This window comes from Canis lupus, chromosome 6 (genome assembly GCF_011100685.1).
Source record: "Canis lupus familiaris isolate Mischka breed German Shepherd chromosome 6, alternate assembly UU_Cfam_GSD_1.0, whole genome shotgun sequence".
NCBI classification, from domain to species: domain Eukaryota; kingdom Metazoa; phylum Chordata; class Mammalia; order Carnivora; family Canidae; genus Canis; species Canis lupus.
In genome coordinates, this window is record NC_049227.1 from 38,909,560 (window position 1) to 38,926,458 (window position 16,899).

The window sequence follows — 16,899 nt, forward strand, 5'->3', positions numbered from 1 at the left end:
CCTGCCCCCACCATAAAGTTACATTTAAGTATCTGAAATTACATTAAAATATATTTGTCCTGTGCTAACAAATTTGACAGGATGTCAACGACTAAGTTAATGTGTTCTAATAGACAGCAAACGCAGAGATCAATTAACTGCCTTCAGAAGGTTCTTGATCAGCTGCTAAGTTCCCCTGGTGCAGTGAAGTACACATTCAGGAACATTTTAGACTAACGTAACCCTCACAGATAGTAGAAAGAAACAGCAAACAATACCTCAAATGAGTCCTGGGAATTCCTTCAAAAAATAACTCTTAAGAATATGTTCATTGTAAAAAGCCGCCCCGAATTTGGGTTTTTTCAAATAATTGTGACCATACCTTTCAGCTGACACTGTGCTCAGGTACGGTACGCTCTCCCTGCCAGCGAGAGCACAGAACTGAAGCTAAACAGGGCACACTGGGAGTGCCTCCTGCAAGCCTCACCTCCCACTCAGGGTGCAGTCCCACTTCTGACAGGGCCTTCTCAGTAGCAGAGCTAAGGATTGTCCTCAAATTCCATTCTGGGGACAGAGAACCAACGGGACATAGCACAACATGGGAAAGATATTTCTACACGAGCAGCTCCTGGCCACAACTGAGCACCAACTTCTACATGCCTGATGAAGCCAGCTGTCTGGGAAGCGGGGTGGCCTCCACCCACCACACAGTTGAGGCAGAGAATGGCCCTCCTAGATACCTGCACAAAGGGATGGCCCAAGGACCAGAGTGCAGATGGAAACCTGTCCAAATCCTGAGGGATCCCTGGGCCTTCTGGGAAGACCTTTGGGAGCCACAGGCCAGATTCATCCCACTACAGAATTCCCCAGCAGTGATCCTGGGAAAGCACTGTGTGAAATACCTTGCAGTTATTAAGAAGAATGGAGTTGGATTATATGTGCTCAAGTGGAAAGATCTCAGAGATCTTTCTAGAGGAATATACCTATGCAGGCTGTTCTCAAGCACCGGGAGGTGATGGGCAGGGGCTGGGGAAAGATACTCCCTCCCTAGGTTGTGTTTATGAAATATTACATTTCTTCAGGGAAGCACGTACTAGCTACTTAGTAGGAAAAAAGAAGAAAAAACTATTAGAGAGTACTAATAATTAATGGGATCATTTCTGAAGGAGGCACTTAAGAATCTTTCTGTTGTGTGAATTCAACATTTCACATGCAGGTTTCCTTATGGGCAAAGGGCAGAAGTATCCCTCTTCCCAGAGAAGAAGACATGACACATCCCTCCACAACACCAGAGCCAACAGCAGGGCTAATGTGGATGTCAAGATCACCCCTGGAGGGCCAGGCAGCAGCAGGCTGAGCCTTCCCACTCTCCAGGGCCAGGCTCGGCCAAGCGCAGATCCTGCCCAGATCCTGCCCAACCTGGAAACTGCCGCTGGTCCTCCACCCTCCCCTGGAAATCTAATTTTAAGTGGTCTCTATTTCAAGAGTTATAAGACCTAAGGGTAGCACATATAATTTGAGACCCAGGGCTGCAGGATTCCGAACAGTGCCAGAAAGAAGCCTCCAGCTCCTGGTGCTTTTCCCCAGCACCTCCCTCAGTTCAAAAGGACCAGGGATGACAAGAACTAGAACTGGAGCTTTTCAACACCAGGAGTGCATCACCCAGAATGGATGGTGCCTACTTTCACCTGCTATGCAGACCCATGGACAAGGGGCAGTTTCACATATAAGTGATCATTTACCGGTTGAGATAAATGTCCATGAAGCACAACTGAGAAGAGGGAACGCTCCTTCTTTTACTGGACTATTTTAAGTAATCATGCAGAACACCCAAGGTTCTTTTCAAAAGTGCTGCTTCTTTCTGAGAGGATCTGTGAATACCAGAAGTATTGGGGACCATGCTCATAGCCGAAAAGTTTTATCGGGCACAATTCTTTCATAATTTAACAAACTGCCAATTAAAAATCTAAATTAAGGGATGCCTGGGTGGCTCAGTGGCTGAGCGCCTGCCTGCCTTTGGCCCAGGGCGTGATCCTGGAGACCTGGGATCGAGTCCCGCATCAGGCTCCCTGCATGGAGCCTGCTTCTCTCTCTGTCTCTCTCTCTCTGTGTCTCTCATGAATAAATAAATAAAATCTTTAAAAAAAAATCTAAATTAAAAATGTAAGGGGAGGGCTGCCCTGGTGGCTCAGCGGTTTGGCACCGCCTTTAGCCCGGGGCCTGATCCTGGAGACCCGGGATCAAGTCCCATGTCGGGCTCCCCGCATGGAGCCTGCTTCTCCCTCTGCCTGTGTCTCTGCCTCTCTTTCTCTCTGTGTCTCTCATGAATAAATAAATAAAATCTTTAAAAAAAAAAAAAAAAGTAAGGGGAGCAAAAGGCTAACACTGATGAAAACCAAGTCGGGAACATGGCAAGCTGTAAAACTGCACGTTCTTCTGTATAGTTTGCAACATTTCATGAATTTGTGAAAGGAAGCAGGGGAAACACACTTTACATAAGGTTTCTTTCTGGAGGGTGGACAAAAAGGCCCTGACCGTTGCACAGGCCTCCCCACAATCTGCACAAGCCCCCAGCCCCATCACCGCCCCATGGGGCTCACACCTCAGCAAATGGGCTGCACTAAACCTTTATTTCTTCGCTTAAAAAGGAAAAATGCCACAAGACAGGCACAATTCACTCAGGTAACAAACAGAGGTGCCTTGCATGTGATGTGCTGATGTAGACTGAAGCCAAGGCTGCGAGAACCCAGAGACTAGCAGGGCTAGCCCCTATGGGGAGCCTGATGTGGGACTCAATCCCAGGACCCTGGGATCATGACCTGAGCCAAAGGCAGATGCTCAACCACTGGGCCACCCAGGCACCCTTATATATCATTTTAAATAAGAGAGAAATACCACAAAAAGAGAGAGAGAGAGAGAGAGAGAGAGAGAGAGAGAGAAATAGTAAAGGTCATTAAATGATTCCCAAAAGCTCTGAAGAGATACTGATACTGATACTCTCAAATGAAGGGGCAGAAAAGCTTCAGAAGACCTTGCTAATGGGACTTAAGGACATAGGATGGAATCTGTTGATGACTGGTTAGAATAAAAACTAACTGCATTACAAACCAAACCAGGGGCACCTGGGTGGGTGGTCAGTGGCTGAGCATCTGCCTTTGACTCAGGTCATGATCTCAGAGTCCTAGGATCAAGTCCCGCGTCAGGCTTCCCACAGGGAGCCTGCTTTTCCCTCTCCCTGTGAGTCTCTCATGAATAAATAAATAAAATCTTTTTAAAAAACAAACCAAACCACAAAACAATCAAGATGCCTTTTAAAGCTTTCATCTATAAAACCAAGGCTTAAATATTTTAACCATGTGATCTACTTGGTAGTAGCTGGCACCAAATGACCCTCTGCAACCGGAGTAGAACTCCCGAGGGGTCTGAGACCCCCACCCCCTGGGGAAGAATATAGCCCTGGTAATTGGGTCCCCTAGCTCCAAGTCCTGAGTAAAATCAGCCTTCCCAAAGAAATACACTCATTCAAGAAACAGCAGTTGTATATACTCACTGTGGAAAAAGAGCCTTCACCAAGAATTTTCCCAAATTTGAAGTCTTCAGGCCGTTTCTTCCGAGGCTGTGGTGGCGGCTGTGTGGTGTGTTGCAGCGAGTTGGTGCTCGGTCGAGACTCAGCCGCGGTGCTGTCCATGGTGGGGGCCTGTCTGCTACCACCACTGGGAATGCCGGGGGCCGTGCCGGACTCAGTCTGGGTCCTCACCATTGATGGGGACGGGCAAGAACATAACACCACACTGGACTGGATAGGAACGGTGTCATACTGGAGGACAAAGGAAAAAGAGGTAAGACTCAAAGCAGCTCAACTTTTCCTACATGTCTGAACTAAAGTGTTAACATTGTTATAACACGAATGCTACCAAGTATTGGGCAGGCCATCTGACTTTCTGCCACAGGATTCAGGCCACCGCTCTCCTCTCCCAAGTCCCTTCCCTGCTCAAATCCCAACCCTTACCCCCGATCCTGCTGCCCAGCACCCTCATCGTCCATCACCTATCTGCCTCCCCCTCCTCCCTCAGTCAGCACTGAGTGAATCTCCAATTACCCCCCAATCATGGCCATTTGGCCTTCCCATCATTGCCCAACCTCAATGCTACCTGCAGTCAACCCCAACCCACGAAGGAAGCCAGTCCAAACTCTTTGACCATGGTGTCCCCATCCAAAACTCCTTGCCTACTCACCCATTCATACCTCATACAAGACTGGACACACAGAAGGTACTCAATTAGGGCTTGAACAAACAGATTGGTTTAAGACTATATCCCAAACTAAAAAGAATTTTAACCTAGAAGTAATAGAACATGGAAGTAGAACTTCATGGAAAGAAGAGTCCAAGAACTGTCAATTACACATAAAAGTTATAGCTGAGGGGCGCCTGGGTGGCTCAGTCAATTGAGCATCTAATTCTTGAGCTCAGCTCAGATCCTGATCTCAGGGTCTTGAGTTCAAGTCCTACAATGGCCTCCACACTGGGTGGGAAGCCTACATAAAAAAAAAAAAAATTACAGTTGATAAAAATAAATAAGTTTCTCAAAAAAGATAGCAGTGGCATCACTGGTTACCAATCGGGAAACTACCTGATCAAGAACCCAGATGCTCAATTTCATCAAAGTTATCTCCAAACCAGGTAGTGTTAGGTTTTTAAATTATTTAAACAAATGAAACATTTAACAAATTTTATTTTTTAATAAAGTAAAATAAAAAGCCATAAAAAGGAAGTACTGATACATGCTACAAATTAAATGAACATGGCAAACATTATTATGCTCAATGAAAAGGGCCAGACATAGGGACGCCTGGGTGGCTCAGCAGTTGAGTGTCTGCCTTCAGCCCGGGGCGTGATCCTGGAGTCTCAGGATCAAGTCCCACATTAGGCTCCCTGCATGGAGCCTGCTTCTCTCTCTACCTGTGTCTCTGCCTCTCTCTCTGTGTGTCTCTTATGAACGAATAAAATCTTAAAAACAAAACAAAACAAACAAAAAACCGGCCAAACACAAAAGGCCACATACTGTGGGATTCCATCTCCACGAAATATCCAGAAGAGGTGGATCCAGAGACAGAAAGCAGGTGAATGATCATTAGGGGCTGAGCTGGAGAAGGGGGTTAGTCTGCTAATGGGTATGGGGTTTCTTTCTAGGGCGACAAAAAAACTCTAGAACTAGATCATGATGATGGCTATATAACCTTGTGAATACACTAAAACTCACTGAATTGTTTAAATAGATGAATTAATTGTACAGTATACAAATTATATCTCAGTAAGCTGCTACAAATACTTATATCACATATAACTGCACTGATTTATAAACAAGAACTCATTCAAATTTATAAGACATCAAGACTTTAAGTGAAGAAATGGACAGGCACCAAAAAAACTCAAGGAACCAAAAGATGAAAATATGCAAGGTATCCAAAGCCACGTTAAAGTGACCAGAGACAGCCCTGAATGTTTGTAATCAGGGGAAAGGTTGGAGGATGGATAGACAGAAATGACAATTAAATATGTTCACAACACACAGGAACAGCAAATGCTGGCAAGGCTAGGATAAAACAAGGTACTCCTCTAACAGCAGCTGGCACCAATACACCCATGGTGCTGTTATCTTGTCTTCTGGAAAGCAATTTGGTAATCTGTGAAGAAAGCAATGACAGAACAGTTGCCAATGAGACACAAAGAAATACTACAGACACGAGAAGAAATAGTAAAACTTTAGGTGGGTATTAAGAGAGGAATAGACAGGGAACTTGGGTTGGTCAGTCAGTTGGGCATCTTGCCTTCGGCTCAGGTCATGATCCCAGGGTCCTGCGATGGAGCCCCACATCGGGATCCCTGCTCAGCAGGGAGCCTGCTTCTCCCTTTCTTGCTCCCCCTACTTGTGTACATGTTCTCTCCCAAATAAATAAAAAATAAAAATATTTGTCTCAAAGTTAAATCAGAAATACATACAAGTTCACCCACAACCACAAAGAAAATTGCCCTTCCTAGCTCTGACTCTGCAGTGCTCTAGCAGTGACATTATGAGCCTACCCACCACCAGATTGTTGGAGAACACCACAAAATGAACCCAGAGCATCCAGATTGTTTCTAATAGTATTCCCCAGTAAAAGAACTCAGGGGAAAAAAAAAAAAAAACCAAAACCAAAACAACTCAGGACAGCAGTCAACTCCATGTCTTAGAACAGAAAAATGGGAATATGGTATTTGTATCCTTTGCTATGTCTGAAAAGGAGGAGGCCTTCACAAGTGTCTGTGGTAGGAGGAAAGGGTAGGGAAACTGGGCTGGAGGGACTGTCACTCACTAGCCAAGCTGTGACTCTGTAAACCCTAAAAAGAGATCAGTAAGTACAGCTCATCAGAATAAGCCAAAATGGGAATGCCTGGGTGGCTCAGACGATGATGCCTCTGCCTTCAGCTTAGGTCACAATCCTGGGGTCCTGGGATCAAGCACCACATCGGGCTCCCTGTTCAGTGGGGAGCCTGCTTCTCCCTCTGCCTCTGCCCCTCACCCTGCTTATGCTAGTTCTCTCTCTCTCTCTCTGTCAAATAAAGAAAACCTTAAAAAAAAAAAAAGCACCAACCAAAACAGAAAAATCCTTGAGTCTATGACGATTTTTGTCATACATAGGTGATAAGTGTATTGATACAATAAAAGCCTACTGATTACATTTCATTTTATAAATGTGAATGACTGGGATCCCTGGGTGGCGCAGCGGTTTGGCGCCTGCCTTTGGCCCAGGGCGCGATCCTGGAGACCCGGGATCGAATCCCACATCGGGCTCCCGGTGCATGGAGCCTGCTTCTCCCTCTGCCTGTGTCTCTGCACCTCTCTCTCTCTCTCTGTGACTATCATAAACAAATAAAAATTAAAAATAAATAAATAAATAAATAAATAAATGTGAATGACTAAGGGTGCGTGATCACGCAGAGCTCTATTTTTTGTATTGTTTGTTTGTTCATAAAGGATAGACAAACATTTCCTCTCCGTTTACAAAGGATCAGGAGACAACAGGGAAGTATGAAGAAACCAGAGTTCACGAACAGGAAGGGTAGGTGGCCACAGTAAGCAGCAGTGTGCACTGGGTGACAGCTCAGCCACCTCAAAAGGAAAGCTGAAGGAGAAGCTCGTCTGGAGATGCACTAATCACATAAAGTTAAAGACCAATCTAGAGAGAACATCCTGCTCCCCAGACATGACAAGTGCAGAGGCAGAGAGGGCAGCAGGCACCCGGACAGCCCCCACAGTGCTGCACAAGCCTCTCTTCCAGCAGACACACCGTGCTCCAACTCCCAGCCGAGGAATCACCACCGACAACTGGGAGGAGGCAGGCTTCTTGCATGTACAGGTCTCTGGAGAGCATTAGATGCATAGGCAAGGGGCAGGCCTACCTTGGAGATACTGTAGGCTCCCTTTCAGACCACTGCCAACAGAGTGAATGTCACAATAAAGAGAGTCAAATAAACTTCTTGGTTTCCCAGTACATATAAAAGTTATATTTACACTCTAATGTAGTCTATTACATGTGCAGTAGCATTATGTCCAAAAAAAGCAATGTCCATGCCTTAAATAAAAAATACTTTATTGCTAAAAAATGCTAACCATCAGAGAGCTTAGCTGGCTCAGTCGGTAGGGCATGAGTTCGAGCCCTATATTGGGTGCGTAGAGCTTACTTAAAAAAAAAAAAGACCTATCATCGGAGCTTTCAGGAAGTTATAATCGCTGATCACATATCACCATAACAAATATGATAATAATGGAAAAGTTTGAAATGTTGCGAGAATTACCAATATGTGACACAGACACACAAAGTGAGCAAGTGCTGTTGGAAAACTGGCACTGACTGGCTGGTTCAGGGTTGTCACAAACTTTGAAACTGTAGAAAACGCTGTATCTGTGGAGAGTAATCAAGTGAAGCTCAATAAAAGGAGCGACACCTGTGACCAGTGTGAGAAATTATCCCACACCCAGTACCAGTGGAACATTTGGAGAATGACTATAGTACACAGTACATATGTGACCAGTGAGACAAGTCCTCCAGCTGGACTGTGAGTCGAGGTGCACCATTTATTTATGGAAGACTGCTGTTTTCTTGAATGCTCGATGGCTGAGCAGTAAGCCAAGTATGCCTTACACATTTCATAAACACTCCACCTCACAAGAGGCACCAAAGGTTGGACCAAGCTCTGGGGTTCAGACAGTACCTTAACGGTTTGTCCCTTTATGACCAAAGCATACAACATAACAGAAGCCTAATCCAATTCAGTAACTTTCCCAGAGATTAGCAGGAATCTCTCTGTCCTCAGAGTCAGTTAAGTGGGGAAGTCACAGCCAGGCTAAGGCCCATCAAGAACTGTGACAGGCCTGGACTGTCCTCACAAGCCAGGCAGGCTACACTGCGAGTGAGAGCTATGCATACAGAGCTCTGGGCACTCATAGGACTCCTGGACACAGCCAAGGATACATGCTCCCTGGGCCTTTAGGTCATCCTGGGTGCAGACCCTCAGGCCCAGGACTGAGACACAGCTGGACTATGTGACCTAAAGGACACACAAGGGAGGAGAAGCGGGAAAGAGCCTGCAGTTCAACAGCACAGGGCCTGGGTACTACAGCAGTGTTGTGAACTAATCTGGCCACGGGTCCACTGGGCAGTCACCAAAGACCCGCAGATGAGGGGAGGGAAGAGTACTGCCTCTCTGTCATGCCCACCCGCACCCTCTCCACCTGTCCCAGCAAGTTCATAAATCTGATCAACATGGGCTCACCTAAATTCACCTATGTGCCCAGCCTCCTGTCAAGCAAGGCTCAAGGAGAGAGCAGAAGAGACACATGAGACAGTGACCAACACGGCTTTTAATTCAAAACCAGCAAGCGAAATACTGATCAAAATCTCAAACATTAGCAAAGGCACCAACATATCTGTCCTGTGATTTGGCACAGGTGGGGGACAGCCCATGGCTTCATCTCAGTGGGCAGAACCTCAGCCCTACAGGTGAGGTAGGTAACATCCAAGAGCAATAAAGAGTTTCCCAAAGGGTGAGCCACTATGCCCAAGGGAGGCAGGGCATCGCAGGCAGCAGGTGTCCACAGCCACAGAAAGTGAGGGGGCATTGAAGACTTGGGTGTGACAATCCCCAGCAAACTGGTTATTCTGGGGACAAAGGATCCTGGCATCAAACATCCTGGGAGAGCCTTAACAGGGTTAGGAATGCTTACACTGGCTTCAGAAGCACTTACCAAGAAAAGTCTTCAGCACAGACTTCCTGACTGCAAACTGACCAACATCCAATGCATGAATCTCACTCCCCTCAAAACGACGACCAGGTAAGTCTGATGAGTCTCTGGTTTACAAGCATGTATTCTTGAGAGCTTTCTTTCATCAAAGTGGTTTCTACAGTTATTAAAAGGTCTCCAAAAGAGATGGTCAAAGGAGATCACTGCCCCCTGAGCAGGTCCTACCCAGGCAGAGCAGCCCATGGGCCACACCTCTGCCTATTCCCAGGCTCTGCGGCAGGTTGCTGGCTACACTATGTGGCACACTGGAAACTAAAGCACTATCTTGATAGATGCGGACCTGACTCTACTACAGACCCCATGACATTGAGCAGCACCAGACCTGGTATAAGTGCAGCATCATGCTGGATAAAGCCTGCTCCCTTCCTGTCATCCATCCACAGGTGAGGATAGTAAGTGCCACAGAAAATGCCCAGGCCACCTGAGCAAGTGTGAGAGGAGATAGCAGGTGCCATGAGAACTGCAGTTTGAAAGTCAGGAGGTGTGTATGTCTTGTTGGGAGAGACAGAGTGAATGAGACAGGATTCAGACAGCAAACAGCTCCAAGGACAGCACTGCAGAGCAGCCACTTTCCCTGCACACCTGCAGTACCGGGTCTGCCACTGTATCCACACCTCTGCTGTAGAGGACTTCAAACCTGAAGCTGCAGCAGCCCAGTGCCAAACACACGGGGTCAGCCCAGATGTGCTATCAGAGCTCCTTCCCCAAATAAGTGCATGTTCCTGGCCACAAGCAGTGAGCATGACAACAGTTTCCATCTCGTGGAAATGGGGCTCATGCTGGGAGTTGCCAGGGCCATATTAAAGCACAACCCGGGGACGCCTGGGTGACTCAGCGGTTGAGTGGCTGCCTTCAGCTCAGGGTGTGATCCTGGAGTCTTGGGATCCAGTCCCGCATCACGCTCCCTGTGGGGAGCCTGCTTCTCCTCCCTCTGCCTGTGTATCTGCCTCTCTCTGTGTCTCCCATGAATATATAAAATCTTTAAAAAAATAAATAAAGCACAGCCCGCTAGGAGGGAGCCAACCACTATGAGCTCCTAGTTTTAGGAAGTTTGTGGCCACTGACAGATCTTCCATCCCAGTAGTTCTCAACTAAGGTGATTCTGCCCCCCCAAGGGACTCTCAGCAATGTCTGGAGGCATTTTTGAGTGCTGTTGCTGGGGGAGGGAGGAAGTCATACTGCATCTAGCAGGTAGGTTACAGAAATGCTGTAAATGTCTCACAATGAACAGGATGGCCCCACAACCAAGAATGATCAGGTCTGAGTGGCAACAGTTCCTGGGGGAGAGGTCCTGCTCTATTCTGGTGGACTCTTATGCTCCCTTCCCCAGGAAGAACTCCAGCAAGTATTCAGTGACCACCCTGAAAGCACTCAGCACTCAGGTAGGCCCTGGGTGCTATGAGTTCCTTCAGCCACTCCTTGGGGCAGGAGGGAGAAAGAAGTACAAGAACCAGAAGCTGGGATCTGTGGAGAGCAGCAGGTGTGCCCAGTCTGAAAAAGGCATGTGAACAAACCCTAATGTTGTGTTTGGGAGAGAACAAGAAACTCCCATGACCTAAACAGTATGCATGGCAGTGCTGACGAGGCTTTGCAGCAAAATACCCAACCAGGGGTGTGGCTTCACAGGACAAACCCCACCACCAATGTGCTCCCCGCCCTCTGGAGCTCAGGGGCAGTACAGGGACGTGGAACCAGTGGCTGGTGCAGGAACTGGAGGAGATGGGACAAAAGGGAGTGTGCACACCACTAACATGGGAACAGGGAGTTAACACCCCACTCCCTCAGCAGCCAGACACATTCAACTCCCAAGAGGGTAAGAACTGCAATCCAGCAAAGATGCACGAATCTGAAATGTCTCCACACAGCCCCTTGCTCTCCGGAAAGCAGTCACTCCAATAGCAGCTGCAAGGCCTGGGCTGGGGAACCGCAGGAGCACGGGCTATCTTATTCAGTTTCTCCGGGGTTCTGGGCTCAGCTGGCCAACACACAGGTTTTGGCTGGAACACTGCTTGACAATGCTGTTTCCAAATGCCAGCCTTTGACATTTCACTTGCTGTAAGATTATACTCAATATCTCTGATTTAAGGTTTTAGGTTTTTTTTTTTTTTTTTTTAAACTAATAAAATAAACTCTCAACTTGGACCTGGGAAAGAAAACCAGCTAGGAGCCCACTTTGCCGTAAAGAACACCATTTATTCCATGGTAAAGCAGGCCAATGCGAAATAAGAACACATCCAGCCAGAAGTGGCACATGAAGGGGGAAGCAGCTGAGCCCAGCAGACCTGCAGCCTCTCAGCCTGTCCCAGTATGACCGTTCCTGTGGGGAGTCACCTCTCCTGCAAGGAGCCCCCCCGGACGGCAGGGATAGGTACATTAAGACTTAAGACAATTCCACACACGTTATTCTTAGCACTGTACCTTGAAGGTGGTCTAGGACTGAGATCTTGGGTAGACAAACACAGTGTTCTGTATACTTCACAGAGACTAATCATGAGATAAAAGTTGAGCCCCAGTTATTCCCACCTGTAAACACGAATGCACCTGGTACTCTTACCTTTACTGGCAAGTTCACCCTGCCTCAAAACACAATTCCAATGAGAGGTTTGAAGGCATTAATCAGCCTCTCCTTTGAGAGACATACAGCACCTTGGCATAAATGAATATAAACTAGTCGTCTTACTCTGTTGTTGGCAGCTGGCTGAAACTGTCAGCATGCTCTGGAGCCTGAGCCAACCTGTGCCTGCTTTGTTTTGGCGGATACTGAAGTAGAAGGCTTGGCCATAGTGAGAAGAGAGAAACAGTGCATTTGCTCCAGAGATGCAGGAGGGTAGTGAGTGGCCCTGAAGCCAGGTAGAGCAGGGGCAGGGAGAGAACGCCAAACAGGTAGCACAGTCAGTCATAACCACCACTCCTTCCACCTCTAATTCACAGGACTCCACTGCTTTTCCCACCCCCAGCTCAACAGGATGATCGTTGTCTGCCACAGCTTATAGCACATCCAGCAATTCCTGTCCACAGTCCTGGGAGGGGAAGGGGAACTCCAAGACCTTGAATCCACCCAGTGTAGACCACTCAGGCTGCTGGGGAGGTCACTCTCCAAAGCCATGGGTTCTCTGTTACTTCATAGGAATATAAGTGCTCGTTTTGCTCATCAGAGTTTCCTTTTTTTTTTTTTTTTTTAAGATTTCATTTATTTATTTGAGAGAGAGTGCATGCGCATGCAGTGGTGGTGTGTGTGTGGAAAGGGGGGTTGGGCAGAGAGACAAGCAGAATCTCTGCTGAGTGTGGAGCCCAACACAGGGCTCAATCTCATGACCCCAAGATCATGACCTGAGCTGAAGCCAAGAATCACATGCTGAAGTGAATACACCACCCAGGCACCCCACTCATCAGAATTTCTTAAAGGAAATAAATTAACTACATTATTTTTTTTAAGATTTTATTTATTTATTCATAGAGACACACAGAACAAGAGGGGGGTGGGCAGAGACACAGGCAGAGGGAGAAGCGGGCTCCATGCAGGGAGCTCCACGTGGGACTCGATCCCAGGTCTCCAGGATCATGCCCCGGGGCTGCAGGCAGCGCTAAACTGCTGCACCACTGGGGCTGCCCCAATTAACTACATTAATCCAAATAATAAACATTACCACTATGCTTGGAAGGGTCCAGGGGCATGGCCATAAGGCAGACATGGTCTCTGCCCCTAGAAAGCTACATCCTAATAGCGTTAATGGGCCTGATGTCATTTACAAAACTGGTTGGTTAAAGCTGTAAGGGTGGCACGAAAGAGACTGGCATGGGCGAGTGCTGGGGGTAAGAGGCAGACCTCTGACTTGGTGCTAGGGCCTCAGTTGGCAAGAGGCTTGGTGGAGGAAGTTTCTCAGGTGCTAGGAGTGGCCTCAGGTGGAGGGCCAGGGGAGTGCTGGCAGCTTAGATGGTGCTGCATGGCAAGGAAGAAAATATTCATGTATAGAAAGTAAAATGTAATGACAGCTAATCATGCATCACATTTTTTAAAAGATTTATTTATCTTAGAGAAAGAGAGCATGCACATGTACATGTGGAAGGGGGGATGGGGGAGAGAGAGAGAGAGAGAGAGAATCTCTAGCAGACTCTTTGCTGAGCATAGTCTGATGCAGGCCAATCCCACGACCCTGAGATCATGACCTGAGCCTGAAACCAAGATTTGGCTATCTCACCGACCACCCCCCACCCACCCGCCCCGTGCCCTGCAATACATCATACATTTTAAAGTTTCACTTTCCACTAATGTTTCAGACTCAAAATACTGCAGCCGTCACGAGTCAGAAAGAAAAGCCAGTCATTCTGAAATCAACATCCAAGTGCAGTATAGAAAGAACTCTGGATTTTTGAGATGGCAATAACAGATGCTATGAGACTGACAGACACTGACACACCTGCTTTGCCATTATGTGCTTTAAGTGAAACTCCAGGGCCTCAACACAGCTTCAGTAATTTGAGGCAAATTCAGTCCTCTTAAGACCATACTGCTTTATCCACTTCATCAACAAATGAAGTAGTTCACTGAGTAACTACTATGTGCCACGCACTGCTCTACGTACTGGAGATGTAACAAAGAACAAAACCAAGCATCTGCCTTCAGGTCAGGTCACGATCTCAGGGTCCTGGGATCAAGCCTTGAATTGGGCTCCCTGCTCAGCGGGAGCCTACTTCCCCCTCTCCTCTGCCCTCTGCCACTCTTCCTGCTTGTGCTCTTGCTCTGTCAAATAAATAAAATCTTAAAAAAAAAAAAAGCTACATTCCAATATGGCACACAGATACCCCAAAAAACAAACATCAGGTAGTGTTACAGTGTCAAATGATGATAAGAACTATGAGAAAGGGCAGCTCCAGTGGCGCAGCAGTTTAGCACCGCCTGCAGCTTGGGTGTGATCCTGGAGACCCGGGATCGAGTCCCATATCGGGCTCCCTGCATGGAGCCTACTTCTCCCTCTGCCTGTGTCTCTGCCCCCCATCCCCGAATAAATAAATAAAATCTTTAAATAAATAAATAAAAAAAAGAACTATGAGAAAAATAGGGCCAGGAAGGCAAGACAGGAGTATTTGATGTGAGTAGCTGTGAGATGTGCAAATTTAAACACAGAAGCCCTTACTAGGAAAGTGACATTGGAGCAAAGACCCAAGGAGATGGGGAAAGCTCTAAAGAAATCTGAGAAGAGCCTTCTCAGCAGCCCAGTTTGACCCACAGTACAGGCCACCACCAGACAGAACCCCTGGGTGTCAGAGCCCCTTAAACACCCCTTCTGGGTACCTCAAACTGTAGGGATGGGAGCCTGAGAAATGGGGCTGCCCAGAAGGGTACAAGCATCTCCTGAAACAGAGTGTGATGCTAGCCTAGCCACAGTTATACGGTCCCACATCAGCCCTGGGCTCTGAGATGCTGGCCACCAGACTACTACTGCTCTGGTGTCCCCTCTGCTCCAGCAATTACAGGCACAATGACACAGGAACCTGTCATAGGCAGCCTTTCTCCTTCATGGAATTCTGCAGTTTCCTTCCTGCCTTGGCCATCGCACAGCAGCCAAGCACCTCCGTGCAAGACCAACTCTCAGGGCCCCTCCCTGACAGAGATGTTTATAGGGTCAACTGTACGCTCCTGCTTTCTCTTCCCACAGCCTGGCATGTGTGTGTTTTAGCGATTAATTTTACCTCTGTAGTTAAGAAAGATAGCCACAGTGTTACTCTTTAAAGCACTTAGGCATCAATTGTGAAACAAAAAGCCTAAGAGAAAAGCCCTTTTAGTGTGAAAAGTCCAAATATTTTTTTTGTATTATAATTGTTATTCTAAACAGCCAATAAACATATATATATATTCTTTTACATCTTGTGCTCTCTTTGGCAGCACATATACTAAAAATATTCTTTTATATCTCAAGGTGGTACTTAGGCAGCATAATGGCACTGAGATGGTCTGCCACAATCGGGGCGGGGGGGGGACAATGGCTAACTGGCAGCCCCACGGGGTGGGGGTCGGTCCCAAGGTGCCCCTTCTAGCCAGCCAGCACTCCACCCTATTGAGGCAGCATGGCTGGGAGATCCCAGGTGACCCAGGACCTGCGGGTGAGTCATTCCCTCCCGGCACAACCCAGTCAGCTTGCCACCCACCTGATGACCCAAAATTGTAGTAAGTAAATAGTTTGGGTTACTCAATAGCTTCTGAAATTTAAATTTCTAGAGAAATTTAAAGTAACAAAACCCTAGTTATGCCTATCCACTATCCCCATCCTCCCTAATAAAATGGAGCTGACCACAAGTTCTCAAGAACTTTGCCACCGTGTCACCATGAGAGTCACATCACTCGCCTTTCCTACATACACATGTGCACATCCCAAATCCAAGCCCCTCACACCCAAGGGAAGGCTGGGCGCCACGACCTGCTTCACCGGTTTCACACCAGTGGCTTCTCTGGCTCCCCATGGCCTACATCAATGCTGCTCCCTTCCTGCTAGGAGTTCCCCCACTAGCCATGCTCATCCCTACTGTTCCTTCCCCATTCCCCAGTACCAGCAGCCCTCAATCTCTCCCTCCCTCAGAACGAGATCCCCTTCTGTGTTTCCTTCTCCTGTCTCCTATGTGGCTGGTCAGGACAAGCCTCAGTAACTCCCTCACTGCTGAAAGATGTGGAAGATGTGTCTGGGGCACAGCTCTCTCGACAACAAGGAAGGACAGCTGCTCTCAATTGACCTGGGTTATGAGATTCATAGCCACTGACCTCTGGCAGCCTTGGGGTCTCTGGAAAAGGCAGACACACATGTCCCCCATGTGTCTTCTCCACATGAATCTCGTTCTGTGCATATTTGTGTGTCGTAGAGAATCAGTAAGCACAAGTGACACCTGTTGTGCTCACCTCACCTTTTCTGAGCAGGAACCACAAGCAGCCCTTCACAAGAAAGACTCTGACAGGAAGACAAGCGTGAGTCTTAACTGACATCCAGGGGTGCCTCGGTGGCCCAGTCTGTAGGGCGGCCAGCTCTTAATTTGAACCCCACGGGAACTCCACTTGAGGATCTTGGCCCCTCCCCATGTGTACGCACAAGCATGCACTAGTGCTCTCTCAAATAAATAAATCTTAAAAACAAAACAAAACCAAAACCAACAAAAAAAACAAAAAAAAACAACCTGACTTCCAAGTGAACTTGTAAAGTGGGTATTCTCTGTAGACTTGTTTCATACAAATTATATGTAAAAACTTAATAAATTTCAACTTCTTTAACAGTTTGAGTATTGAGTTCAACAGTCCCCTTTCAGAAGTAGAAACTTTCAAGGGAAAAATAATTTGAGACCAAGTTACATTTTCATATCCACCAAAAACATAGTAAGGCTCAACTGAACTACACACTACCTTGCTTACCCACTAAGAGTTAAGGAAAACATCAGCATCAATATATCCAGTGACCACCATTCACAACTGCTAAATATAACAAATATTTTTGACATACAGATTAAAACACAAACTTGGGGCAAAGGAGAACAAATGACCCACAGATTTCCTTCCCACATCCCGCCAAATCTCACACACCAGACAAGATAGCTT

The 16,899-nt window shown here is 47.1% G+C and overlaps 1 protein-coding gene across 6 annotated transcripts in view; it reads right to left on the minus strand.

Moving 5' to 3' along the window:
* Positions 1-16,899, minus strand: part of PDPK1 (3-phosphoinositide dependent protein kinase 1) — a 79,413-nt gene that overhangs the window by 39,592 nt on the left and 22,922 nt on the right. For all 6 annotated transcript variants that reach the window (XM_038540691.1, XM_038540688.1, XM_038540686.1 and 3 more), the window contains exon 2: positions 3,530-3,796. In XM_038540691.1, coding sequence (XP_038396619.1) covers positions 3,530-3,739 — 210 coding nt within the window. In that variant the 5' untranslated portion in view covers positions 3,740-3,796. The remainder of the gene's footprint in view (positions 1-3,529; positions 3,797-16,899) is intronic.